This window comes from Pan troglodytes, chromosome 2, assembly GCF_028858775.2.
Source record: "Pan troglodytes isolate AG18354 chromosome 2, NHGRI_mPanTro3-v2.0_pri, whole genome shotgun sequence".
NCBI classification, from domain to species: domain Eukaryota; kingdom Metazoa; phylum Chordata; class Mammalia; order Primates; family Hominidae; genus Pan; species Pan troglodytes.
Window position 1 is genome coordinate 61,294,821 of NC_086015.1, and position 25,916 is coordinate 61,320,736.

Here is a 25,916-nt window from a genome sequence, read left to right on the forward strand (position 1 = left end):
GTAAATGGTCAGCCATAGCCAGGGTTTTGTGGAAAGAAGGGACACACATTTCTCATTAATATTGAAATTTCAATTGAGGGTTCTATTTCAATTAAATGAATTACCCTACCTCTGTACTTGACTCTACAAAGAAACAGTAATAGACACTAAGCTGGTATTGGGACTTTCCCACAAGAACAGCAAACTCCTGAGTCATGTACTGGGGTAAGTATATATTCAGTCCAATCACTGAAATGTACAGTAGGCCCCTTATCCCTGGTTTCCCTTTGTGTGGTTTCAGTTACCTGCGGCCCAAAACTATTAAAAGGAGGCTGGGCACGGTGGCTCATGCCTGTAATCCCAGCATTTTGGGAGGCCAAGGCGGGTGGATCACCTGAGGTCAGGAGTTCAAGACCAGCCTGGCCAACATGATGAAACCCCATTTCTACTAAAAATACAAAAATTAGCCGGGCATGGTGGTGTACACCTGTAATCCCAGCTACTCGGGAGGCTGAGGCACAAGAATCGCTTGAACCTGGGAGGCAGAGGTTGCAGTGAGCTGAGATCATGCCACCGCAGTCCAGTCTGGGTGACAGGACAAGACTGCATCTCAAAAAAAAAAAAAAAGTATTAAGATGAAAATCTCAGAAATACATAATTTATGGGTTTTAAATTGCACACCATTCTGAGTAACATGATGAAGTCTCTCACCATCCTGCCTTGTCCCACCTGGGACCTGAGTCATCCCTCTGTCCAGTGTATCCACACTGTAGGGCATGCATGTACAGTTGTATGTTGCTTAACAACTGGCTTAAAGATGTGGATACCTACTGAGAGATGTGTTGTTAGGTGATTTTGTCATTGTGCAAACATAGAATCACTTATACAAACCTAGATGGGATGGTATACTACACACTAGGCCATGTGTTATATAGCCTGTTGCTCCCGGGCTACAAGCCTGTACAGCATGTTACTGTACTGAATAGGCAATTATATAGTAAATATATATTTAAACATAGAAAAGGTACAGTAAAAATAAGCATTATAATCTTATGGGACCACCATTACATATGTAGTCCAATGATGACTGAAACATTGTATGATACGTAACTGTAGGAAAAAATACAGTATGTTTAGGGTTCTGTACTAACCCCGGTTTCAGGCTTCCACTGAGGGTCTTGGAACGTATCCTCTGAAGATAAGGGAGACTACTGTATTATATATACTTCTCTATAAAAAAGATAACTGCAGTGAGTTATCTTGACTTGTCAGAAGTGGCATCTATTCTTTTGAGCACATAGACATTGGATTTATACACTTAATTAAAACTGGTGTATTTCAGTTAATTGAAATTTTTACTATTTGGGTTTTTTTTTTTTAACTGCCTAGAGAATGCTAGTCATTTATATGTTGAGAGGCTATGTTCAAAGCTACTTAAAAAAATTTTTTTTTTCTTTTAGAGATGGGGTCTTGCTCCGGTCACCTAGGCTGGAGTGCAGTGGCGTGATCACAGCTCACTGCAGCCTTGACCTCCCAAGGTGAAGCAATCCTCCTGCCTCAGCCTCCCAAGCAGAGCTACTTTTTAAAGGACTTAGACTGCATTGAGATTTTAGTTGGTGGGTAAAGCAAAAAATATGAATCATACATAAGTGAAATTTTAAGGAATACAGCTGCAAAATTATACCTTTTCCATTAGAATGGTTTGATTACCAGGTTCCTGTAAAAATTCCTTGTCCATAAAGGTCGTATTCTTTGTAAAGGACATATGCTTTTAGACGATTGGGTAATGGAAGAAATGACATGAAGACAGGGCAGCGCAAATGTAACCGTCCCATGCATTTCCGGATCTTTAGGCGGCACAAATGTTTTAGGGAGCGAGGGTTTGCTAAAAAGAAAAGGCACATTATCCAAAGAGAAAAAGAACTTTTTGTTTAGTAAGGGGTTTTATTAGCAAACGTATTTGATAGCATTTCATTTGCTGTTACTAAATGGCAAAGTCAATAGGGAAACAGTTTTTCAGTTCTTATTGCAATCCTTGTTGTAGATATGGTTCCAGAGCCATGTCAAGTTAGAATCCAAAGACTGGCATCAATCATGGATCTGGCCTGTGAGATCTGAAGTTCTTAAATCTGCATGTGGCCAGGCGGGGTGGCTCATGCCTGTAATCCCAGCACTCTGGGAGGCCGAGGCAGGTGGATCATTTGAAGCCAGGAGTTCGAGACCAGCCTGGCCAACATGGTGAAACCCCGTCTCTATTAAAAATACAAAAATTAGCTGGGCGTGGTGACTGCATGCCTGTAATCTCAGCTACTCGTGAGACTGAGGCAGGAGAATCGCTTGAACCCAGGAGGCAGAGGTTGCAGTGAGCTGTGATTGCACCACTGCACTCCAGCCTGGTTGACACAGTGAGACTCTGTCTCAAAAAAAAAAAAATCAAAAAAAAAAAAAAAATCTGTGTGTTTTAGCCCCCTCAGGGACAGGGTAGAAACTGAAGATTACCACCCAAAGGGAAATAACATGAAATAAATTATTAATTTGTCTTACGTGCTACTTTGAAAGAATTTGCTTTGAAGAAGGTCATTTTGATACCCTCTACAGACATGGCTCTTAGCTTTTTCTCATCCTTGTTTTTATTGCCATATAATATTAGCTTTTCATTCCGGTGTCCATGGTGGTGTTTCCATGATTTAGGTGGATTGGGATGAAAGTATTACCTATCTATATAATAAGTAGTTACCTAACAGATTTTGTCTCCTCGGAAAAGGTAATAAATACAAATTAAGTGTAGTTAGTAACATTTTTTAAGATAGGAATAGTATTTTTCTGGTTTAAGTCAAGCTTTTAACCAGAAGAGAAGGGTGTTCTAATTCTAAAACAACCAAATAAGAATACAATTAGTATTTTTGTAAAAAGTCATTCTATGAGAAGGATACTTACTTAAGATAAAATGTATTTCTGACCAGATCCCCTGTTTTTGGAGCACAGCTTTCAACTTTGAACAGATCCGAACTTGATCAACATAATCAAGCATCACTCGAACAACCTTTCCAGAGAGATGTTGCAGCCATGACAAAGTTATTACTTCACAGAACTGAGGGAAACAAAATCAGAATTAGGAAAGTAAATGAAAAACACAAAGTATCTATGGTTTAGCATAGTAGTCAAAGGAGATGTGGTGTGATGAAAGCCAAGAGAGAAAAATGTCTCAAAAATGGGAAGGGATGGTAGTGGTCAACTGTACTTATTCTGATTCTTTTTTTCATCAGAAATAAGATCAAAATAAATCATTTAATCAGTTGCTTCGTTTATGAAACTTCCTCACACTGCTAGGCAGAGTTAAATCACTTTTACCTCTGTACTGTTTTTGTTCCTGTTGTATCTTTCTACTATTGTGTTTATTTTATCATAATTATTTTATCATATAATTATTATACTAGGATCTCTTCAACCAAGCCTCTGGAGAGAGTGGATGTAATCTATTTATTGCCATAGTTCCAGGGCCACAAATAATGACTGTAAGGGAATACAGCCAATACTGTGGACTTACCTTAGTATCTTTGATAACTGTAGATGTCCAGCCTTCAACAGTATAGGAAGGATGGACTTTGTCTCCATGTGGGCAATCAAAACATCGCTCTGTGTCATACCCATAGTTCAGCAGCATCCTGAGCATGACTTCATCTTTCAGAGTGTATTGCAGTGCTGATGGGAAATGTAAAGGGTTAACTCTGCAGAAGTAATTGACATTGGCCCCATGCCTTAGCAGCAGACTGATCAGCTCATAGTTGCCCATCCTGAGGGCTATCTGGAGGCAGTTAACCGGGTCTTGATTAGGCAGAGCTCCAGCACTCAGAAGCAGCTTGACTGAAGAGAGGTCACTGTTTGATACAGCAAAATACAAAGCTGACTTCCTGTGGTCATCGTAGTGTTTGTTAATTCTCTGATCCAGCATGAAGTTCACATCAAATCCAGCCTGGATGAGGAGTTCCAGGCACTGAGGATGTGCTCCTGCTGCTGCACAGTGAACTGGACTGATCCCACTCTGCTTAATGGCAGCAAGATCCGTAACTGGAATCAGTATCTTTAGAGCTCTGAGAAAGAATTTCAAAATGCATTTCAACATTGTTTTTAAGATGTAGCACTAACTTGTTTATTGTTGTTTTATAGCAATACTAGATAGTATCAATATTCAGGGGGCATTTAGAACCCACAACCAAAAAAAAAAAAGCATAATTCCTTCATCCAGAAGCTCAGATACCAAGTAAAATTGAATGGAATTACCGTCTAAGCTATAAAATTCAGAATTAGCTCAGAGACCTGAGGCTTCCCATATTGTCTAAGTACCTGAGAAAAAAGTTTTATATCTCTTCGGTGGCTTCAGAGGATGCCTGGTTAAACAGCCATTTCTAGTTCTTCCTAGTTGGTCAAGAGTTTTTCTTTTTTTTTTTTTTTTTTTGAGAAGGAGTTTCGTCTTGTTGCCCAAGCTGGAGTGCAATGGCGCGATCTTGGCTCACTGCAACCTCCGCCTCCTGGGTTCAAGCAATTCTCCTAAGAGTTTCTCATCTTTAAAAGGTATGTTTAGGGCTAGGGGTGGTGGCTCAAGCCTGTAATCCCACTTTGGGAGGCCGAGGGCAGATCACGAGGTTAAGAGATTGAGACCATCCTGGCCAACATGGTGAAACCCCATCTCTACTAAAAATACAAAAATTAGCTGGTGTGGTGGTGCCCACCTGTAGTCCCAGCTACTCAGGAGGCTGAGGCAGGAGAATTGCTTGAACCCGGGAGGCGGAGGTTGCGGTCAGCCGAGATCATGCCACTGCACTCCAGCCTGGCTGCAGGAGTTCAGTCAGCGTGGTGGGAAATATTAAAATTATAGAAAGAAGCACACCTTCTTGGAAGGCCGGGAGGTTTTGCAAAAGCTTCAGGAAAGGATTTGGCTGAAGGCAGCTGAATTCTCTCAGAGTAGGTTACAAGGAAGTGTAAGGGAATTGATCTAGATAAGTTAGTTTACTTAGGCCTCAGAACTGGCCTTTAATCATCCACATGTAGGACTGCTCTGGTGGCGGGGGTTGGGGGGGAACCGTGTTAATTACTCACAGGATGTGCTGACTCAAAGCCTTTGTCATTAAATCTGTACTAAATAAATGCCTGAAGCACCAGCTTGTCAGGGCCATGGCTGCTACAACTCTTTCTTTGAGCAGCCTGGTCCCCTAGCCCACTCTTTCACTGGATACCTATGTCTAAGTACTTTCATCTGTCACTTGGCCAGGGTCTATGGTTCAGACCCAGCACCTGGCGACAGAGGGAGATGGCATCTCAAAACAAAACAAAAAACAACAGTATGTTTAGGTTGTGGGATCAGTGATTAAAGATTATAAAGTTCCTAGAAGCAGCACAAAATAAAAGGTAGCTATTACTATTTTTATTATTTATAATAATGTAATTGAACTTAACAGTAAGTGGCCCCTGTCAGCTGCCACATGGATGGGCAGGTGGCCTGAATTCTTAGGGATGTTGGCATCAGCTCCGTACTCCAGCAAGAGAGCCACAGCATCTGGATTTCCTCCACTTGCGGCTTCAAGTAAGATGGAAGAAGAATCAGAGGCCTGACCATGAGCATTAGCTCCTAAAAGGAGAAAGACTCTTGTTAATGCAAAAATTATTTTCCACTGTATTTCTTGAGCAATCTTAAAAATATATCCCCGTCACCAAAAAGCAATTAGTGAGCACGCACTCTAGCAAAGCACCAAGAATCAAAGTAACAGAATATATACCTCCTGCTCTCAAGTAACTTATAAACTAGTTGGGGAAGGAAAAAAATGGCAGTTTCTAAATTATAAGTAGGTTAGTTTTTGAAGTAATTTGATGTCCATTTGTTTGGAACTTGAAAATTCCAGTAGAAATACTGTTATAAAAGTTGCTTTTATTTCTAGACCAGCCTATAAAAGCCCACTTAACTCATAACACACATATAGGATGGTACTAACAAATCTATCAAACTATAATACCATGCCATCTAATGATACTGTTTTGGTGGAAAAGGGCATTTGTTCTGTTTTAGCTTGTTCGTAGGGGACCATAGTAGGAGACACTGTAACTGTTTTTAATTGAGGTTAGGAACTGCCAATAGCCAAAGAGGTAAGTTGTTGTAGTTATTAGTACAGAGTATCCCTTATCCAAAATGCTTGGGACCAGAAGTGTTTCATATTTCAGGGTTTTTAAAAAATATATTTGCACTACACTTACAAGTTGCATTATACTTACAAGTCCCAAATCCTGAAATCCGAAATTTGAAATGCTCCAGTAGGAATTTCTTTTGAGCATCATGTTGATGTTCAAAAAGTTTCAGATTTTGGAAGATTCTGGATTTCAGATTTTCAGATTAAGAATGCTTAACTTACACCCTGTATGTTAAGTGTTATGTGAGTGATGTGAATAATAAGAGTACAGGTACAAGCAAAAGGTCTTCTAGAAGATCTAGGGCTGGGGTTGTAAGGGGAGCTGGGAGGTGAAGGAAGGAGAAAAGAGTTTGGGTCAGTTGTGGAAGTGTTCCCAGTAAAATGGGCTCTGAAGAAAGAGTAGCATTTGAATGGACAAAAGTTACGGAGAGCATTCTGAAGCTCATATAAAAAAGATGTAGTGACTTTAATTTAACACAGACTCCATAAGAGTCATCAGGGTCCAGTGGCTGCCCAAGAACCCCATTCCAAGAATGCCTTAGAAGTCCAATAAGCCTCTGTTTATTGAGTGCCCACTATGTGCTGGTTCCATTATGTGTATAATAATTTTTAAACTTTGTAACAACCCCCAGCAGTAGGTGCTTAACATACTCATTTTAAAGATGAAGAAACTCATTGAGTTTCAGTGACTTCCCCAAAGATGCACACCTAGTAAGCAAGGTAGTCAGGATTCATATACAGTTATTCTAGACCCAGGGCTTATATCTATGATGCCATGTTGCCACTCTAGCAATGCAGGGTGATAATGTGATTTGGAATCAGACAGATGTACCTTGAAATACTGGCTCTGTGATTTACCATCTGTGTCACTTGGTGCAAATTACTTTGTAAGGAGTCACTTAAAGGAAATGCTTACTCACTGAGGTCAACTGATACTGGTTTCTTTGCAGGGTAAAGGATTTAACATCTGTTGCTTCTTTCTCTGTATTTTAATCAATGATCTATACAAAAGGTTACTCTTTCCTCATAGATGAAAGATTCCAATGTTTATTTTTGTTATTCCAGCTAATGACTTTAGACATTTCTTATATTGATCATTTAAAACATCTTACTTAAAATGTCTTATGGCCATTGATTAGAAACTAGCCTCCCCTATATGACAGGAAAGATTTAGATAATGTCTAAAAAGCACAAGGTTGTTTTTAAATATAGGAGTCTCTGCCATCTAGAATACTGGAGACCAGGACTGTGTATTGTTAAAGAACAAAATAATACTTCTAGACAGGGAGGAGAATCAAGATAATTCTATTATTGAGACTTTTAAAAATCTTGGTAAAAATTTGCTTTTTTGAAAAAAAGCTTTAGATTGATCCTACCTTGCTTCATCTAACAGTGTCATCAATGAGCTCTCCTCAAAGACAGTAAAGGCCAAAGTTCTCTGAGCCAAGGGTCCCTGCTAGTTAAGCCAGGATTCAAAATGACCACAGCTTACAGAGCTGGGGATAGGGGAGGGGGCAGGTTTGAAGGGAAGTCCTGCAGCTGGTACCATGGCTGACCCTCACTTTCCTCAAGTATAAAATTAGGATAATACCTACCTCACAGAGTTTTTAAAGGGTTACGAGGCAACATGGGTAGTTTAATGCTTTTGCTTAGACAGTACCCAATAAGTTTAAGTTGCTTTCCCCTTCTCTTGGAGTTTTGGTTATTACTAGAGTGAAAAACTGGGACCCAAAGAGAAGAAATCAGGAATAATTTCCTAACATCTAAAGCCATTTGGTAACAGATTAAACTGCCTCATGATTTGGACTTAGGCAGAGGTAATGTGCAGAGTATGTTGCAGGGTGTTTGATTTTATGATTCTAGAAAAGGACAACACCACAAAAAAGTTAAAAAACCATCATCTTCTTAGCACAGTGAGGGAATGTTAAGTAAACGTAACCTGCATCCTAGTAACTTTAGGGAAATTATGTCAGACCTAATAAAAAATTCAGTCTTTATGTTAGGCTTCTCAGTAATCACTATTAACCCATAATTTTTATCAAACATTTATATTAGGCTTAAATAAAATGTTAACTTTTATTATTTTGAAGCTCTCCATTAAGAGGAGAACCCCTGGATCATGTTACCCTTTGTTAGTGTGCTGACCAAACAGAAGATCTTGCCTTTCCGCAGTAACATTTCCATGATTTCAGTGTGTCCACTTTGGGCAGCAAGAGCAAGAGGAGTGAATCCATACGTGCTCTGTGGGTCAGGGTGTGCCCCAGAAACCAGCATAAGCTTCACCATGTCCTCTCTGCCCAGTTTGGCTGCTTCGTGGAGAGCTGTCCTCTCGTTGGCACAACGCAGATTGACATCTGCTCCATAGTTGATCAGCAAGGCAGCCATGTCATAGCAGTCACGCAGCACAGCTGGGAAATGAGAAGTGTGGTGGGCATGTTCAACCGGAAGTTAAGCCCAAAGTAGCATATCTGCAAGTATCCCTCAGGCTTTCTTAAGGAGTTCTTCCCACCCACTCCCAGACCCGAACATTCTGTGTTTAGGAAACAGATTGTAAAGTAAGGCATGTGTCAAATAATACTTACTGAGAATATTTTACATCAATGGACTATGTTTTTCTGTAAGCCATGAGTAATTCATTGCTTATGTGGTTGAAACACAAATGTAAACTTTTCACTTATCTTTATTCTTCAAGAAAATGGGAACTTAATTATTCAGTACAGTCCTGGAAATGTTTGTAGCTGCTTTAAAATAAGAAAAAAACAAACAAAAGACAGCCCAGACTCTGAAACATGCCAAAAATTAAAACAAAAACAAAAACAAAAACAGAATCTACCCCAGAAAATGAATGACTAAAACACAATTTAAATATGCATATCTGGTGGGAGCGGTTGAGGCCATAGAAAATGATAGTTTTGGCCTATCATTTCTGCATTACCACACTTTGGCAACACACCAAAGTATGTTGTATAGAAAGCCCCTTAAGTTTCTGTAAGGAAATGTAAAGAAAATGATTTTGTAGTTAAAAAAATAATAATAAAAGGCTTGGGAACACTGTGTATGTGTGTGTGTGTGTGTGTATGTGTGTGTGTATGTATGTAAATATATATATTTAGGGTCTCATTCTGTCATCCAGGCTGAAGTGCAGTGGTACGATCATAGCTCCCTGCAGCCTTGAACTCCTGGGCTCAGTCAATCCTCCTGTCTTAGCCTCCCAAGAAGCTGGGTCTACAGGCATATGCCACCATGCCTGGCTAATTTCTTTAAAAATTTCTGTAGAGATGCAGTCTTGGTATGTTGCCCAGGCTGGTCTTAAACCCCTGGGTTCAAGTGATCTTCCTGCCTCAGCCTCCCAAAGGCTGGGATTACCGGCGTGAGCCACTAATCTCAGCCAGCACTGTATATTCTATCACCCTCTTCAAGATTCACTTTGTACATTGGTATATTGAAGTCTCTGAGGAATCTTGCAATGCATTTGCTTAACTTTTTAACCTGGCATTTTCCATGACCTATCAATGGGGACATGCTGTTTAGGTGCCACAGAAATGGAATCATTTGACCTACCAGATAGGCTGAAGTGAAGAGAGGAAAACTAGCTCTACAGTTGTTACAACAGGCTTCACAGCCTCACGGTTTTTACATATGTGATTTTTCTACGCACAAGACAAGTACTATCTTATAGACAAGGAAACAGGTTTAGAGAGGTTAGATCTGACCCAGAGTTCTTTTCACGATACAGTGCTAGGGTGCTTTATGGTTTATGCGTGCTTTCTCAGAGAAGGCTTTTCTGCTCAGTGTTTTCTCTATAAAATGCAAAGCGTTAGCATCTTGGGACAAACCATGAAGGGACCCCAAATCCTAATTTTTGGCAGTACTCTGTTGGTCTCTCTTTAATTTTCAGTGTTGTTTTTTTTTTGAGACAGAGTATTGCTCTGTCACCCAGGCTGGAGTGCAGTGGCGCAATCTTGGCTCACTGCAACCTCGTCTCTCCCTGGTTCAAGCGATTCTCCTGCCTCAGCCTCCCGAGTAGCTGGGATTACAGGTGCCTGCCACCATGCTCTGCTAATTTTTGTATTTTTAGTAGAGACAGGGTTTCACCATGTTGGTCAGGCTGGTCTCAAACTCCTGATCTCAGGTGACCGGCTGGCTTCGGCCCCCCAAAGTGCTGGGATTACAGGTGTGAGCTACCATGCACAGCCTAATTTTCAGCTTTTATTTTGATAAAAGTTATACATGTACAGAACTTAAAGAGCCAATTACTGTGAAGTCCATCACTCTTTCCCTACTATCTTTTTCCTTCTCCAGAGGGATCCTTTAGCTGATTCTTTGCTCTTCATGCCCGTGTCTCTAAGTAACCTGCTTGTATTGATACTTGTTGATTTTTGGTTTTGGTATAATTTAATGACTTCTTACCATAGAAAATGAGGATTTAACTTTTTTTCCTCCTGTCTCCACCACATGTGCACATTTCTTGTCCCACCATCCTAATATTTTTGTAGCATAATTTTTGTTAAATATTTTATATTTACCTTCATGTATGTCATTCAAAGGTAGGCCATATTTACATTTCCTTTTATGCACATCTTTTTGTTTTCCCTGGAGTTAATACTTGTCTTATGTTTCATTTGCTTAGTTTCCAATTTATCATTAATTCCACCCCAAACTCTCTAAACTATCTACATCTCCCTTCAAGATGTCATTCCTAGTCCACCATGGTCTTGAAGAAGCCTCTACCTGGGGCCTCCTGACCTGTTCCAATCTGGACCTCAGTGCCTGGTCATGTTTGGTCATCCTAAGATCGTTATTCCCCTCATCTTAGGGATCTCATTTGCCTCCCACCTGGCTTGGATCTTCTGTTTTCTGGATGCCAAGCTTTTGTTTTTCTGCTTTACTCCGATGTTGGTAGAACATTTGCTCCGTTAGCTTCCTAACAGCAGGGAACAAGAAAGTTTTTGAGATTTCCTATGTCTGAAAATATCTTTTATGTCTTTAATCTACTGTCAGATTTGAGAGTTGGAGCAAATATAGAATTTTAAGTTGGAAGTATTTTTTCCTCAGAATCTGTAAAACTATTATTCACCACCAATTACTTCAAGCTTCTAGTTACCATTGAGATGTCTGAAACCATTCTGATTTTTCATCTTTTGTATATTATGTATTCCTTTTTTTCTCTCAGGAAGTCTGTGGAAACTTCTTTCCACAGTGACTTGTGAGTCTTCCCTAGTGACTTGTCTTTTTTTTTTTTTTTTTAGCTTTTTATGATTTTTTATTATAATTTAAAAGAGGCTATGTAAGTAGAAAAGTTTAATTCCACCTCTGAGATGATCTTTAACATTTTCACATGTATCCTTGAATTATTTATTTCTACATGTTACATTTTAAAGAACTTTTTGTTACACAAAATTCTCTAATAATTGGCTTTTCTGCATTTATAGTGTGAACTCACATTTAGAGAAGAATACTTAGACCCCCAAGATCCTAAAACATCTAACTTTATCCATCTCGCTATTCAATCACTAATTATTGGCATCAAATGTGTACGAGGAGCCTTGCTAGCTGCTGAGGTGCTGAATCAGTATGAATTCTGCTAATAACCATTTATAATTTGCCACAGAAAGTTCTCTCATTGCTCTAAGACTAGAAACAAAGTGCCGAGGGTATTGGGTCTTTTACGGTTCATTGAGCTGGCACTTAGTGTGGCCCTTTATTCTGGAAACACTTGTCCTTCATTTTAGGAAATCATTTTCTTGACTTATTGCATTGGCCATATACCACCTCCATCTTGTCTGTTCTCTCATTCCTCTTATTCACATGTTGCTACTCTTGGATCATCCAACTAATTTTCACTTCTTTCCTATTTTCCATTTCTTATTTTCTTCTTCTGGAAGCTTTCCTGAACTCCATCTTCCAGCATTGTTTTGGTTTTTAAAATATCTGCTCATATTTTTAATTTTCAAGAATATTTTGTTTTCTAATTTTGCTAACATCTTGTTCTTATTAAAATGGTTTCTCTGAGGAAGTTAATGACAATTTCCCTTTAAATTTTAGTTTTCCTAAATAATCTTAAAGTTGCTTAACTCTGTTTGTTGAAGATTTTCCTCAGATAGCCTTTGGCTATTTGCTCATAATTAAAAGTTGGAGACTAAAAAGCTGGTTGGAAATTTTAAGCAGAGAGTGGGGCTTGTGGACTGTAGGTTTAACAATAGGTTGATATGTTTGGGCCACTTATTGGGAAAGCCCCAATGTCACTATCTTTAGCTCTTTCTTCTTGGGCTGGTCAGATTCTTCCAGAGAACCCCCGGCAGCCTGGAGGGTAAGGGCCTGGCTGCCAGCCTTCTAGGAGGAGGGCTGGGCAGTCTCAATTATGTTTGCTTAATTCCTCCAGTGTTTTCAATCTAGTACTCCACCCTCACCTAAAATTCCGTGGTCCAGAGACTCTCTGTTTAAGCTAGGCAGAGAATAAACCTCCAGGATTCTGCTGGGGTTGGGCAGGAATGATCTAGAGATCTGACTATCTGCTTCTTAATAGTTTTCAACCAACTCGTCTGTTTCAGCTGCCTGCCCTTCACCCCTGCTCCATGAGGTAATTCTGCTCCCCTCTGATTTTTTGTATCAGAATTAACTGGCTTGATGAAGGTACCATGCGAAATGAGCTGCTCTTAATTGGGCAGAGGTTTTGCATCAGGCCACCTCACAGGCCAGCCTATGGAAAGCTTCTGGAGGGTCGGTACCCATGTCTGGTCAGTTGGGAACAGAGTGACAGTGCTGCGACTATGCACAAAAAGCTGCCTTTGAAACCTGGGGGCATGAAGGAGACTCAGTGCCACAGACTCTTTTTCAGAAACAAGGTATTCATTTACCTGTAAGAAGAGGAGAATTGCCTTCGAAATTCTTAGCATTTGGATTGCAGCCATTGAGAAGAAGAAAAGTGGCATTTTCTAAGAGGCAACTGCTGACAGCCAAAAAAAGTGGCGTTTCACCATTGTGAGTGGTTTGCTCCCACAGACTGGGGTCTGAAGCTGAAATAAATTCATCATACCACACAAATTAAGATATAGAAATGAATGTTAAATTTATCTCTCAGAAGCATCAAGAAGAATCAAAGGGAATTTACCGCTTAGGGTTATTTCCAAAATTTTCCTATTTAATTGCACTGCAGCCTTATGCAGAGGAATCCGGCCTATCTCATCTGCTTCACCAAATGCGGAATGGTACTTGGTTAAGTGTGACAATGCATCTTCCTTACCTATTAACGAGTCAAATGAGAACAGATTCACATTTGGCACACTTACAAGGAGGCCCATATTGCTTCCTGAATTCTACCACCAAAGTTAATGCATAAGACAACAGAATTCTAGCACCACCTTTTATGAAAGACAAATGGCATATGACAGACAGTAAGGCCGGTCATGTAGCGTTCCACACCTGGGCATGTGAACACCCCCAGCGTCTTGTTACTTACGAAAAAACAGCTCTGTCTAGGAAGGAACCCAGGAGCTCTTTGCTTCATTGAGCTGAAGTATTTTCTCGCAGAAGAGCCTACATCAGACTCTTGACAATCAGCTGTGGACCCCTGTAGTGTTCAGCTCAATGAAGCAAAGAGCTCCTGCTTCTAGGCTTCCTGAGCTTCGAGGGGAAATGCTGCCAGCCGTCACCATCATATCTTTCCTTTTTTTTTTTTTTTGTGAGACGGAGTCTCGCTCTGTTGCCCAGACTGGAGTGCAGTGGCGCAATCTCGGTTTACTGCAACCTCCATCTCCTGGGTTCAAGCAATTCTCCTACCCCACCCTCCCGAGTAGCTGGGATTACAGGCGCCCGCCACCATGCCCGGCTAATTTTTACATTTTTAGTAGAGACAGGGGGTTTCACCATGTTGGCCAGGCTGGTCTCGAACTCCTGACCTCAGGCGATCCACCCGCCTTGGCCTCCCAAAGTACTGGGATTACAGGCGTGAGCCACTGCATCCAGCCAATGTCACCGTCACATCTTACCACAAGTTAAAGGGGATAGAAGAGGAGTACTTAACTTTCTCTATTGTTTCAACTATCTTCTTATAGTCAGCGCTCAAAAAGGAATGGAAACTGCAAAGAAAAAAATACATATGTAATTCCAAAACTGAGGAGAAAAAACTGTTATCTGATATAAATCAAAAGGAAAGGGTAATGGTAGCAGTAGTTAATCTGGGATGAACTTTCATAGGAGGCAATGACTGAGGCGTAATAGAAATACTTCTATTTGTAAAATGTAATGTGGCCCTTAACAAAATTCTAGGGAAGCTCCCTAACTCTGTCTTCCGCATTAGCCTGTTAGCTTCTTTAGGGCAAGGACTCTGTGAACCTGGATTGCAGTAGGCCCTTAATCAGCATTGGCTGAACTGAATCAAGCCTGCCTATGACTGAAATGTCACACTATCTCACGGTAAAATTTGATGGCCATTATAGAATGTCAACGATTCTAGCAGAAACTATTTTAAAAAATAGTAAATAAAAATGGTGTATTAAAAAATATTCACAGAATGTGTGCTCAGAAACACTATTAGCAGTTAAGTAATGTTTTTATTATTTAAGGCTTTAAATCTCAATTTATGAAACTTATTTTAAAACCTAGCAAATAAGGATTGTCACCTTCCATTCTTTTTTTTTTTTTTTTTTTTGAGATGGAGTCTGTCTCTGTCGCCCAGACTGGAGTGCAGTGGTGCGATCTCAGCTCACTGCAGAGTAGCTGGGACTACAGGTGCCCACCATCACGGCCGGCTAATTTTTTGTATTTTTAGTAGAGATGGGGTTTTACTGTGTTAGCCAGGATGATCTCGATCTCCTGACCTCGTGATCTGCTCGCCTCGGCCTCCCAAAGTGCTGGGATTACAGGTGTGAGCCACCACACCCGGCCACCTTCCACTCTTTAATTATTTAACGAACCCAGGTTGAGGAGAATAAATTCCCTCGGACACTCTGTCCTGTTTACAATTTGGTCAATTACATTATCTTAAACATTTAAACCTGCATTCATAGATTTAGTATTGTGTTAGTTTTCTATAGCTGCTGTAAGAAGTGACCACACACTTAGTGGCTTAAAACAACAATAATAAAACAAATTTATTATCTTACAGTTTAGTAGTTCAGAAATCCAAAACAGTCCTCACTGGACTGAAATCAAGATATCAGCAGGGCTCTGTTCCTTCTGGAGGCTCTTGGGGAGACTCTATCTCTGCCTTTTCTAGCTTCTAGAAGCCACCCACATTTCTTGGCTGGTGGACTCTCTGCCTCCATCTTCAAAGCCAGCAATGTTGGGCTTAGTCCTTTTAACACTGCCATCTCCCAAGTTGTCTCTCCTGGCTCCCCCTTTTTCACACTTAAAGATCCTGTGTTACACTGGGACCACCTGGGTAATCCAGAATATACCCCCTATCTAAAAGTCAGCTGATTAGCAGCCATAATTCCATGTGTAGCCTTACTTCTCCTTTGCCATGTAAGGTTTCAGAAATTAGGACATCTTTGGATGGGACCATTACTCCACATGTCACAAGTATGTTCTAGTTTTCTAATTCCTTCAAGTACCTGACTAAATCAGCAAGCCTGCCTAAGTATCATACACTTCCTGCAAATCTAATCAAGTAAATGCATAACCACAGTCAATTTCAGTTTCTCTGAAACATTTCAATACTCTCCTTAGCCCAACTCTCTTATACCTTTCAACCTAAAATTATAAGTTCAAAGTCAGTTACTCAATTATGCAATTTAAGGTTTTAATCATAAGGTTAATATAACAGATAATCTAATAAGGCTAATTTCTTTACAAAACTTTAAATATTTAAAGATTATTTTAAAAACTAATCCTAAATTGAACACAAAAGTATAGGAATAGTGTGTGGCTAAGAGCACAGACTTTAGAATCAGACTGCCTGGCTCTTCACTTACTAGTTCTGTGACCTTGGGTAAGCCACTTAACTTTTCTGTGCCTCACTTTCCTCCTCTCTAAAGTAGGGATAATAATAGGACCTACCTCATAGAGAGGTAATGAGAATTAGAATTTAAAAGTTAGTATTTATGACGTGCTTAAAATAACATGACACATAGTGATCACTCCATGGTTTGTTACATTTTAAAAATACTATATAGGTTTGATGTACTTCATTGTCTCTATTTAGTTATGAAATCTCTTGGTGTTAAAAGACATTTTTCTAGTTTTACATCCAGCAGGATGTAAATAGAGATTACCATCCCAAGTAAACTGGGTTATCACCCCTGAAAAAATGATGGTTACTGCCTCAGGAGACCAAGGTTGCTGATTGGCCAGCGAGCATGTGAGCAGGTGTGCTTGACTGCAGACTGCCCATATCCAGGACGATTCTTCTTACACCCCACACAGGGTCCCACTGGTCCTTTTTCAGTGTTGTCCAACAAAACTCTGAATCTACACTTTCAGAAGCCTTGTTCAAGTTTATGTAATTCCTCCTTTTGGTTTGAGTAGATCAAAGACTGAACCCCATCCCCACCTACCCTACTAAGGTTGAAGATAACTAACTTTCTATGTGTCCCGGTTGGATTTATGCATTTCTTCAATTCCCAAAGACAAGATGTATTAGTTTTTCTCTAGCCCTTCATATCCTCCTTTCTTTCTTCTGATTTCCAGTCTGTATCACCTCACCCAGATTTGCTGCTAACCTCCTTCAGGTATTTTTATTGCCTAATTAAATTCTGAATTATTTCCAGATTATTCCTGTCTAGTTAGGCATAATATCTTACAGATATTTAATTGACAGCTCCTTGGATTCTGACCCTCCTGTTTTTGTAACAACACTAGAGTTAAGCTAATGACAAGTGTCAGCTGTTGAATACAACACTTAATACTATATTGCCAATGAGAAAACCATTACCTCTCATCCTTAGGTGCATGTTGTGCTGTTCCTGGCTTATAAATATCCTGCAAACTCTGTTGAATGATGAGCTGGGTGTCAAAGTCTTCATCTATGTCTTCATCGCTGGTGTAATTATCCATGTGAAACGTGGACAGGTTTACTTTAAAGTCAGAGTGAATTAAAAGTATTTTTCCAGTTGTGAAGAGATCAACTGCTTAAAATTACAAATGAAATTCAGAAATCTAGAAAATTGGTAGGATTAACAAATGAAAAATATACAAAATTTAGGAAACAAAATATTCACTAAAAAATTTCTATAAACTTAAAAAAGCTTTGTGGACTGCCACAGATTCAACAAAAATTAGAAGTTTCCATGAGTAGCCATTGACTTAAAGCTTATTCAGGAAAAACCACCTTTCAAATAAGACTTCGGTTAGTGCCACTCTAACACTGACAACACTCTGATCTGTTCAACTTGGCTGTGAGTCTTTCACAGTGATTGTAGCACTCATCCAAAATAATATCTTTCCTACACACAGTGTGATGCTGAAAATAATATTTTACTTAATATACATTAAAAATAAACATGTTATAGGAACAAATGTATTCTCATAATTACAACATGGATACAGCAGTAGTAAAAACAAATGTATCTTACTAGGCAATATCTAAATGGTTTTAAAAGAAAAATGTCAGTTTTAGCATAGAATACATTTGGTCACATTTCAAAGACTTTTTACCTTTTGTTTTATCCTCTAGGACAGCACTGAAGTTTTCACTGTTAAGGACTAACACATGTAAGCCTCAGAATTGTCATTTATATTTAGGCTCTCCTCTCCCCTGTAGTGACCATTCCATTAATAGCTTTACTATAAATACTTCATCATAAGACAGTCTGGCACATTCTCCTTGTTTTTTACATGTGGTTTAGCTCTTTTTGGAAACATGATCTCTTTTCTTCAATGCTACATTCATCAAATTTAAAGGATTAAATATTTTATTCCTGGAATAAAATGCTTTTGCAGGGGGTTGGCCATGCAAAGAGAATTCATGCACATAGCCACTGCAAACCACAATCAATTTTTCATTTAAGAGAACCCAAACATTTTGCTCTGACCCAATTATCCAAAGTGACTGTCCCAATGTACTAGATTCACTAGGTAGCTGTGACTACATTTTCCTTGGGTTACAGAACTGTGGCCTTCAGTGTCCTTGGAATCCTAAGGGAAGAATTCACTCTACACAAGATAAAATTTTGACCAAAATTCTGTTTTGTTGAAATATTTTTAAATTGTTAATATACACTAAAAAAAGCAAAGGGACCACTTGACATTTCAAATTAAATATGAAGCAAATGCCAAGAAGCACACTGTCACTGCAGGTGTAGAAGTTCGGACTGCACTCAAGCCATCCTACTGCCTTTGCAGGCCAACTTCGCAGCTTTGAGTTTCCTTTCCTAGTCACAAGGATGCAGTGAGAAATGGAACCGATGTCTTAGAGGTAAGAAATAAAGAGGTATAGTTATGTAACTTTTAATATTTTCCATATTTATAATTTCTTAATTTATGTATTTGAAATATTTATGTATAATTAGGTAGGAGAGTGGAAAGTAAACTATACTGAAGCTGAGGGAATGACTTAACATTTGTGAAGGAGATAATTCCTGATATTTGTTAAATGTTATCCATTTAACCCCCAAATCTATTTTTCACATACAATCAAACTTCAAAAAGTTCTCCTCAGAAAGGAGAACAATGCAATGAGTGTTTGCAAAGATCATTTAAAAGAATAACACCAAGACACTTGGTTTTATAATGTATATATTTTAAGTAGGACAGGTTTTTTTTTTTTTTAACTTTTGGATGTTTTATAAATTTGTCCAATTTAGTCATCCAATTGACAAAGCAAAGCAACCCCGCGCTTGATCCAGTGCCGAGTAGGTTGGTCTGTTTTTAACAACATTGCAATGACAAAGTTAGTAGAATGTCCCGTAGTGGAAAGAGTTCCTTTACGTTCACTTGTCTTGTAGAGGGGACAGACATAGGCATCCGACTTTATAATCTGAGATTTTTGAGCTTGAAAAAAAAAAAAGAAATATATTCACTTGATAAAGGGAAAAACAGCCATTGGTACGAAAAGAACTATTTATCTTGTAATAAAATGGCCAGAACTAAATCTAAGATCATAATTGTGATATATGAAGGTTTTACAGCATATGTATTTTTTTACAGTACATACAGTATTACGGTTGTGAAACAAGGCAAGTATTTCTTTTCTTTTCTTTTTTTTTTTTTTTTTTGAGACTGAGTCTCACTCTGTCACCTAGGCTGGAGTACAGTGGCACAATCTCGGCTCACTGCAACCTCTGCCTCCCAGGTTCAAGCGATTCTCTTGTCTCAGCCTCCTGAGTAGGTGGGACTACAGGTGCCTGCCACCATGCCTTGCTAATTTTTGTATTTTTAGTAGAGACGGGGTTTCACTATGTTGGCCAGGCTGGTCTTGAACCCCTGACCTCGTGATCTGCCCGCCTCAGCCTCCCAAAGTGCTGGGATTACAGGCGTGAGCCACCGCGCCCAGCCCAAGGCAAGTATTTCGTATGGTGCATGATTCTAGGTGTGGAAGACAGGAATAGACTTTAAAGTTCTGACCGCTTAGCAGTCATGAGAAAACTCAAGAGGATTTGGGAGGGGAGAATGAAAAGGGAGGGAAGAAGGAATAAAATACAGTATAGGTAGTGGGGGAGACTCAAAAGAAGAAATACAACTGCTTAGAGCTCTAATCCAAGAAACCCACACATTAAAAGAAGCTGACGTTTCTATTTGTTTTTAGCAGGTAAATAATAAGAAAAACATGTCAACTCTTACCAATTCATGAAAAGAAACGATATACAATCCCCAAAAAGCCAGATATAAGATATTAAGAGTCTTTCCAAACTAAGGTCATGTTTCTCATAGTTATAACTGAACCACATTCGTAATGAGAATATTTGATAGGTTGGATGGTGATTCTGCGTGATCAGTATTTTAAGAAATTGTTGTTATTTAAGAATTAAAAAGTTAGGGAAGAGAAAACAAAAGAATGAGACTTTTTTTTCCAGACTTATAGAAAGATGATGATGGCAGAAGCAGGGGAGGAGCAAGCAGTTTCCTAAATGGGGCAAAATTGGCCCCCACCCCATGTGGCTAGCAACATCTATGCCTTGGGGGACCTGGCTGGCTCCTAGGCCTAGCAGTTTCTTATAGCCAGAAAATGCTAGTCACTAGCTGGAGACTGTGTCAAGCTAATTTGTGCCTCTGAGCAATGTGTAAAGGGAATTCAGAATCAAAATATGGATGGGCAGCTGTTCAATCTGTGAACCCCCTTGTAGAAGTGGGGGGAGGGGCTGAAAAGAATGACATATCCCATAGGCTACGATAAAAAAGCAGCATGGTATTCCCAAAATAATATAAATGCCATACACACAAAGAGATAATAATAATTTCTAATGTAAATGTTCTATTAATGTTTATTATAATTGAGCTAGATCCTAAAAGGTTTGAGCAAAAACTTATTTTGGGGAGCAGTGTATAATATCCATCCTTATTCTCCCTAAACTTCAAATAAATTTTGTTGAGAGAATATTTACTTGGTTTTATCCATATGATGGGCATCAGGTCAAACAGAAGTTTGGGATATTGTTCAGCAAGCAATCCACTGTAACGAGAAATTGACAGAAATTATTAGAAATAACATGAAATTCACTTCTGAGAACAGATTGCTACTTAGATATTGGCTTTTACTAAAAGGACTAGAGGCATAGAGAAAAAGAAATGTAAAAAAAGAAAATGAGAAAATGGCAATGAAGAATTGAGAGAAACAAAAGACAATGATGGAAAGGCAAAGGGTAAACAGTGGACACATATGAATGTCTGCCAATTTTTAATGATTGTCCATGTGGCCAGGGCTCCAAGGGAAACTTTGTCTCCTTTTCTCTATCCCATATATTTTAAACAGGAATAGTATTGCTTAATTTCCTGAGTGAAGCAGGAAATTCAGTATTTATTATAAATATTTATTTATTATCTCATCAAAATGCAAGAAAAGGTTTCCCATTCACTAACAGAAAGGTGAACTTCATTATAACTAACTGTAAACCATTTAAAAGTGAGGTGGTCCTACACATTACAAAATAGAAGGAAACTGTTATAAAATGGAATAGGCAGGAAAATAATTTCAGCTAACTTTTCTACTAATAAGACTACTGAAATATTGACTAAAAATTATTCAGGACCTAAAAATAACAACTCATCAGTTGCCCCAGCTTGACTAATAATTTATGTGAGAGTTCTGATGTTATTATTACTTGCCTTAAAAGAGGACTTTTTTTTTAAGCAACAGATTGCTTATCTTATCTATGATTCAGCTACAAATGAAGAGGTCCTGGCAGCTGAATCCACTGACCTTTCTCGGTCCCAGCGTGCGCCATCGAGATACAATCCGTGGATATACACACCATCTTCTGGTGATGTGTCAGATGTATCAGATGGGATAACCTGAAGGGATAGGCACACACTAGCAGTGATCCTCTCCAGACAACTTCATCTCATAAAGAACACATTAGCGAAATATTCAGAACACATTCAGGGAAACTCTATTGTATAATACCTTGTTAAACTATACATTTTTTCAGCCATAGTTTGTAAAAAAGTATAAAAGTACTTCTTTTTGAAGTATTTTATCAGATTGTACTGTACCTCATAATAATTTTTGCTAAAGTAGAAGAACAGCGTTGGATTATTTAAATCAAATATTGCAATATATAAAAGTTCTAAGGGATAGCAAGACAAATATTCTTACAACACAAAGAATGAAGTAAAATTGCTTACAATGGGTTACAATATATAAACTCGGTTTAAATACATGACTTAATGTAATGATATACTGTTGACTTTAAGGAGTTACTATACCTCAAATTCATATCCTAGCAAATCAATAGGGGTGGTATATTTTCTGGCATAATTCTGCATAGCTCCAGTTAAAAAGGCCTGAGTGAAAAAGAAACCTGACAGCCAAAACACACAAGGTTTTCCTGAATTATACCAGTCCTACAAAGGGAAAACAAAACACATTATGTCAGTTTTTAAAGTTATACAAGTGCCACCTGATGTACAATTCCTGATTCTGGTTTTTGCTTATGTTGCCCACATTTTCCATCACGAGGCCCTCTTCCCTGACGTCAAACACACAGACTACCTTGGCCCTCTCACCTCTTTCCCCTTCTACTCTTCTTGGAAAACTCAGAACAATTTGAGCATTAACGTGAATGAAACATAGTTTCAAGAGTCAAATCTTCTGCAAAAGCCAAATGTAAATTATTTGATGCTTTATTATATCATCCCACTCAAAAGCAACCATCGTTAGACATCTTACACATTGTCTAATTATAGACCTCATTTGTTGATTCCAGTTCCTTAACCCTATTTTTTTTTTTTTTTTTTTGAGATGAAATCGCGCACCATTACCCAGGCTGGAGTGCAGTGGCATGATCTTAGCTCACTGCAGCCTCTGCCTCCTGGGTTCGAGTGATTCTCCTGTCTCAGCCTCCTGAGTAGCTGGGATTACAGGTGTGCACCACCATGCCTGGCTAGTTTTTGTATTTCTAGTAGAGATGGGGTTTCAGCATGTTGGCCAGGCTGGTCTGGAACTCCTGACTTCAAGTGATCTGCCTACCTTGGCCTCCCAAAGTCCTGGGATCACAGGTGTGAGCCACCGCGCCCGGCCCCCAGTTCCTTAACCCTCTTAAACCCCTTGTCTCTGTGTCCACTGCCCTCACTCCAGTTCAGCTATTCATGGTCTTCTTTCTGTACCAGTGCATGTTGTCTTCTTGCTTCTTCCCTTTCTGCTCAATCTATCCAGAAGAATTGCCAGAATATAACTCACCGTGCAGAATTTGGATCAGATGTAGCATCTTGCATCAGTGTAGCATCAGGGACCTACCAAATTGTTCAGTGATGCACCAGATTAAAGCTTAAGCCTCTTGGTCTCCTATTCAAGATACTTCACACAAACAAACAAACCAAAAACATAGATACTTCACAATCCATCCCCAATGTATTTTCAGTTCTATTATATCTCTTTTACTTCCTTTCAGGCATCCTGCATTCTAATCTGGACTGGACTAAAGGGACTGGACTATTTGCTGGTCTCTTTGTGCCGGGTGGACATTTGTTGTTTTCCTGCCTATCTTGAAGTGATACCATCCTTCTCAGTCCAAGCTTCTCAGTCCAGGCACCTCTGGTGGTAGAACTCCACCTAGCCATGCAGGGTAGGCTGGTGACTCACACCTGGCCAGTCATACTTCCAGCCTGAGTGACTGATTCAGAAATGGACATGTGACCCAATCAAAGCCAGAGATGCAGAAACTCTTGCTGGGACTTTCGGAGAAAAGACTCACTCTCAACTCCTCAAAGTTGGGTGGATGTGAGGCCACAGTTGCTGTTGCTATCTTGCTACCATCAGATGACAGCCTGAGAATGGAGTTTACCCAAAGGGAATGGAGACAACAGATGAAGTGCAAGAAGCCAGGACAAGATATCCATGTTTGCACCCTGGTCAAATGTTACCTGAAGCCACTTTAGCTCCTGGAGTTTGCAGTTACATGAGGGAACAAACTTCATTTTTGCTTATGTCAGAATTTTTGTTACTTATAATGGAATCAATCCAAAGTGGTACAGTGCTTTTTATCCCATAAGCTACACAGTGATCTCTTTTTCCTTTCTTTGCAGTATCTAAACCATTCATTCTTTAAATCCCACTTAAATGCTACCTCATCCATGAAACAATCTCTGCTTTCTTGTGCCATAAGAACTCTCTCCCTTCTTTGAAATCCCAGAGCATTTTACATGTTGGTCTCTTATGGAACATCCCTTACTATAGTGTACTAATTTTCTTTAGATACATGGCTTGTCTCCCTGTAAGCTCTTGGCAGCTTCAGGGCAGGGCTTTTGTTGTGATTATCTTTTTTATCACAGGACACACAACAAGGTGCTTTGAATAAAATGAGGTCTCAATTCATATTTATGGAATGAACAGATGAATCAATGAAATGGACTTTGTCTCTGAGCAGGCAATACACTCTGGGAAGAAGCCAGTTTTGCTCCCTAGGAGGAAGAGAACAAACTGCTGCTGGAGATGCTGCAACAGTACAAGCTGTCAGGTCAAGAAGAGGCAGAGAAAGAGATGAAGTCTGACAAGGGCAAAACCAGGCAGAGCGAGCACCAAGCACAAGAAGGCTGTAAAGACCCACAAGGCAAGCATTTAGAAAACCCACTCGCCCGTGGCTTCCTTTATCCCAGAGTGTCATTAGTGTCTGTGGTCAGCTACTTGTACTACCTCTGAATTAGCTACCATTTACTAAGTGCTTAGTACATGCCAGGCACTGTGCTAAACATTTCATATGCATTGCCTCATTTACTCTATAAAATAACAGTGAGTTGAATATTATTTCTCTCATTTTACAGATGAAGAAACTGGGGCACAGAAAGATGAGTAACTTGCTAAAAGTCACAAAGATAGTTAAGTGTTAGATCAGGATTTATGCTGGGATTTTAGGCAGTGTGCAAAAAGTTTTTTTTTTAAAAAAAAGGCACAGGAAGGAGAGAATGTGAAGATGCTATGGACTGAATGTTTGTTTTCCTCCAAAATTCATAGATTGAAACCCTCATCTCCAAGGTGATGGTATTTGGAGATGGAGCCTTTGGGAGGTAATTAGGTCATAAGGGTGGAGCCCTCATGATAGGATTAGCACCCTTATAAGAAGAAACAGAAGAGACGTTTTTCTCTGTCTTTTTCTCTCATCGTGAACCAGGAGAGCTGTCACCAATAACCTGACCATGATGGCATCTTGATCTCAGACTTTCCAGCCTCCAGAGCTGTGAGAAATAAATGTCTGTTCTTTAAGTTATCTAGTCTATTTTGCTTTTTTATAGCAGCCTGAACTGACTAAAAAGGAGATCGATAGGGTGAACAGTGAGAGAGAAATGAGGAAAGTGTAGAGTCCTGTAACAATGAGGAAAGGGCCCCACGTGGGGGAGAACAATTGTTCTGAAAAATGTCTAATTACAGACAATCCACTAGCACATCTTGTTTCCAAATACCTTGCTGTGCCTGTAGCCCGAGCAGCACCACCTTGTTCTGCATAGCCCCTCTAGTACCACCCTGCAAAACTTCCCTCCAGCCCCTGGTTTGCAGATAGCCTCTTCTCTGCTGTGCTGCCCACTGCATTCTTGCATGTATTTTCATACTTTCTCTAATAAATCTGCCTTTCTTTACCTACGATTGTCTTGGTAAATTGTTTTACTGACCATGACGCTGGCCCCAGTCAGTTGCACCCAAGACAGAAATAATAGAAAATTCAGATGACTCATTTGCTTAACTTGTTAACTCTAAGAACCATTAGGAGGTAAAGAAGAGTCCAAGAGAAAGAAAGATAATGAGAGAACTATAGCTTCTATAGGGGTAAGAGAACAATGGAGGAAACCCTTTCAATATTCTGTTTTATATTATTCCTTTTGTTAAACATATAATCTACATGAAAAGCTCCTATCAATTAATAAATAATACAAAAGAAAAATGGGCCTAGGATATGAATTGACAGTACACACACACACCCACACACACCACAAATGGAAATCACACATCCTAAAGAAGCATAGGCTCACTAGTCATTAAAGAAAGTCGAATGGAAACAACAAGATATGGTTGACCTATCAGATTGGCAAAAATTTTAAAGCGATATAGGAGAAAGTCTGTCTCTCTACATTCTTACAAGCACTGGTTATTTTATGATTAGCTTATACAGTGAAAGAAAGCTTTTGTGCAATAAAAAGGCAACTGAACACTGAAAGATCATATACCTTTGTGAA

At 39.3% G+C, this 25,916-nt stretch overlaps 3 protein-coding genes and 1 long non-coding RNA gene across 7 annotated transcripts in view; 2 read left to right on the forward strand and 2 right to left on the reverse strand.

Moving 5' to 3' along the window:
* APPL1 (adaptor protein, phosphotyrosine interacting with PH domain and leucine zipper 1) overlaps window positions 1–3,277 on the forward strand; it is a 50,021-nt gene extending 46,744 nt beyond the window's left edge. For 2 of the 3 annotated variants that reach the window (XM_063805894.1, XM_063805896.1), the window contains one exon: window positions 2,943–3,277. The gene's annotated coding sequence lies outside the window, so the exon portion shown is untranslated. Of the gene's footprint in view, window positions 1–1,439; window positions 1,596–2,942 lie in introns of all 3 variants that reach the window. The other variant, XR_010155238.1, reaches the window with a different exon arrangement.
* On the reverse strand, window positions 1,587–17,828 carry ASB14 (ankyrin repeat and SOCS box containing 14). Of its 2 annotated transcripts, none has more exons than XM_054682018.2 (10): window positions 17,754–17,828; window positions 17,032–17,173; window positions 14,181–14,236; window positions 13,270–13,401; window positions 13,016–13,174; window positions 8,321–8,566; window positions 5,434–5,605; window positions 3,527–4,070; window positions 2,917–3,070; window positions 1,587–1,864 (listed from the first exon to the last, which is right to left on the reverse strand). In XM_054682018.2, the coding sequence occupies exons 2-10, from the start codon at window positions 17,151–17,153 to the stop codon at window positions 1,686–1,688; spliced, it is 1,764 nt and encodes a 587-aa protein (XP_054537993.1). In that variant the 5' UTR covers window positions 17,154–17,173; window positions 17,754–17,828; the 3' UTR covers window positions 1,587–1,685. The 2 variants fall into 2 exon arrangements, with proteins under 2 accessions (XP_054537993.1, XP_054537992.1); XM_054682017.1 differs by having other exon boundaries at window positions 17,032–17,227; window positions 17,754–17,811.
* Window positions 17,224–25,327, forward strand: LOC107970663 (uncharacterized). Its single transcript, XR_001713376.3, has 2 exons — window positions 17,224–18,513; window positions 23,144–25,327. It is a non-coding gene; the product is annotated as an uncharacterized LOC107970663 (long non-coding RNA).
* DNAH12 (dynein axonemal heavy chain 12) overlaps window positions 18,821–25,916 on the reverse strand; it is a 262,414-nt gene continuing 255,318 nt past the window's right edge. The window contains exons 73-76 of the mRNA XM_054682010.2: window positions 21,960–22,097; window positions 21,454–21,545; window positions 20,639–20,706; window positions 18,821–19,088 (exon numbers count right to left, since the gene is read on the reverse strand). Of these exons, the coding sequence (XP_054537985.1) occupies window positions 18,898–19,088; window positions 20,639–20,706; window positions 21,454–21,545; window positions 21,960–22,097 (489 nt within the window). The 3' untranslated portion in view covers window positions 18,821–18,897. The remainder of the gene's footprint in view (window positions 19,089–20,638; window positions 20,707–21,453; window positions 21,546–21,959; window positions 22,098–25,916) is intronic.

What these genes read in the sequence shown, in the direction of transcription:
- ASB14 (XM_054682018.2), bottom strand. Translation starts at nt 17,153, where the DNA reads ATGGATAATTACACCAGCGATGAAGACATAGATGAAGACTTTGACACC. An exon ending in CATGCACCTAAGGATGAGAG is followed by an intron (nt 14,237 to 17,031) that starts GTAATGGTTTTC and finishes TTTTCTTTGCAG; the next exon opens with TTTCCATTCCTTTTTGAGCG. An exon ending in GCTGACAGGGGCCACTTACT is followed by an intron (nt 4,071 to 5,433) that starts GTTAAGTTCAAT and finishes ATTCTTTCTCAG; the next exon opens with AGCTCTAAAGATACTGATTC.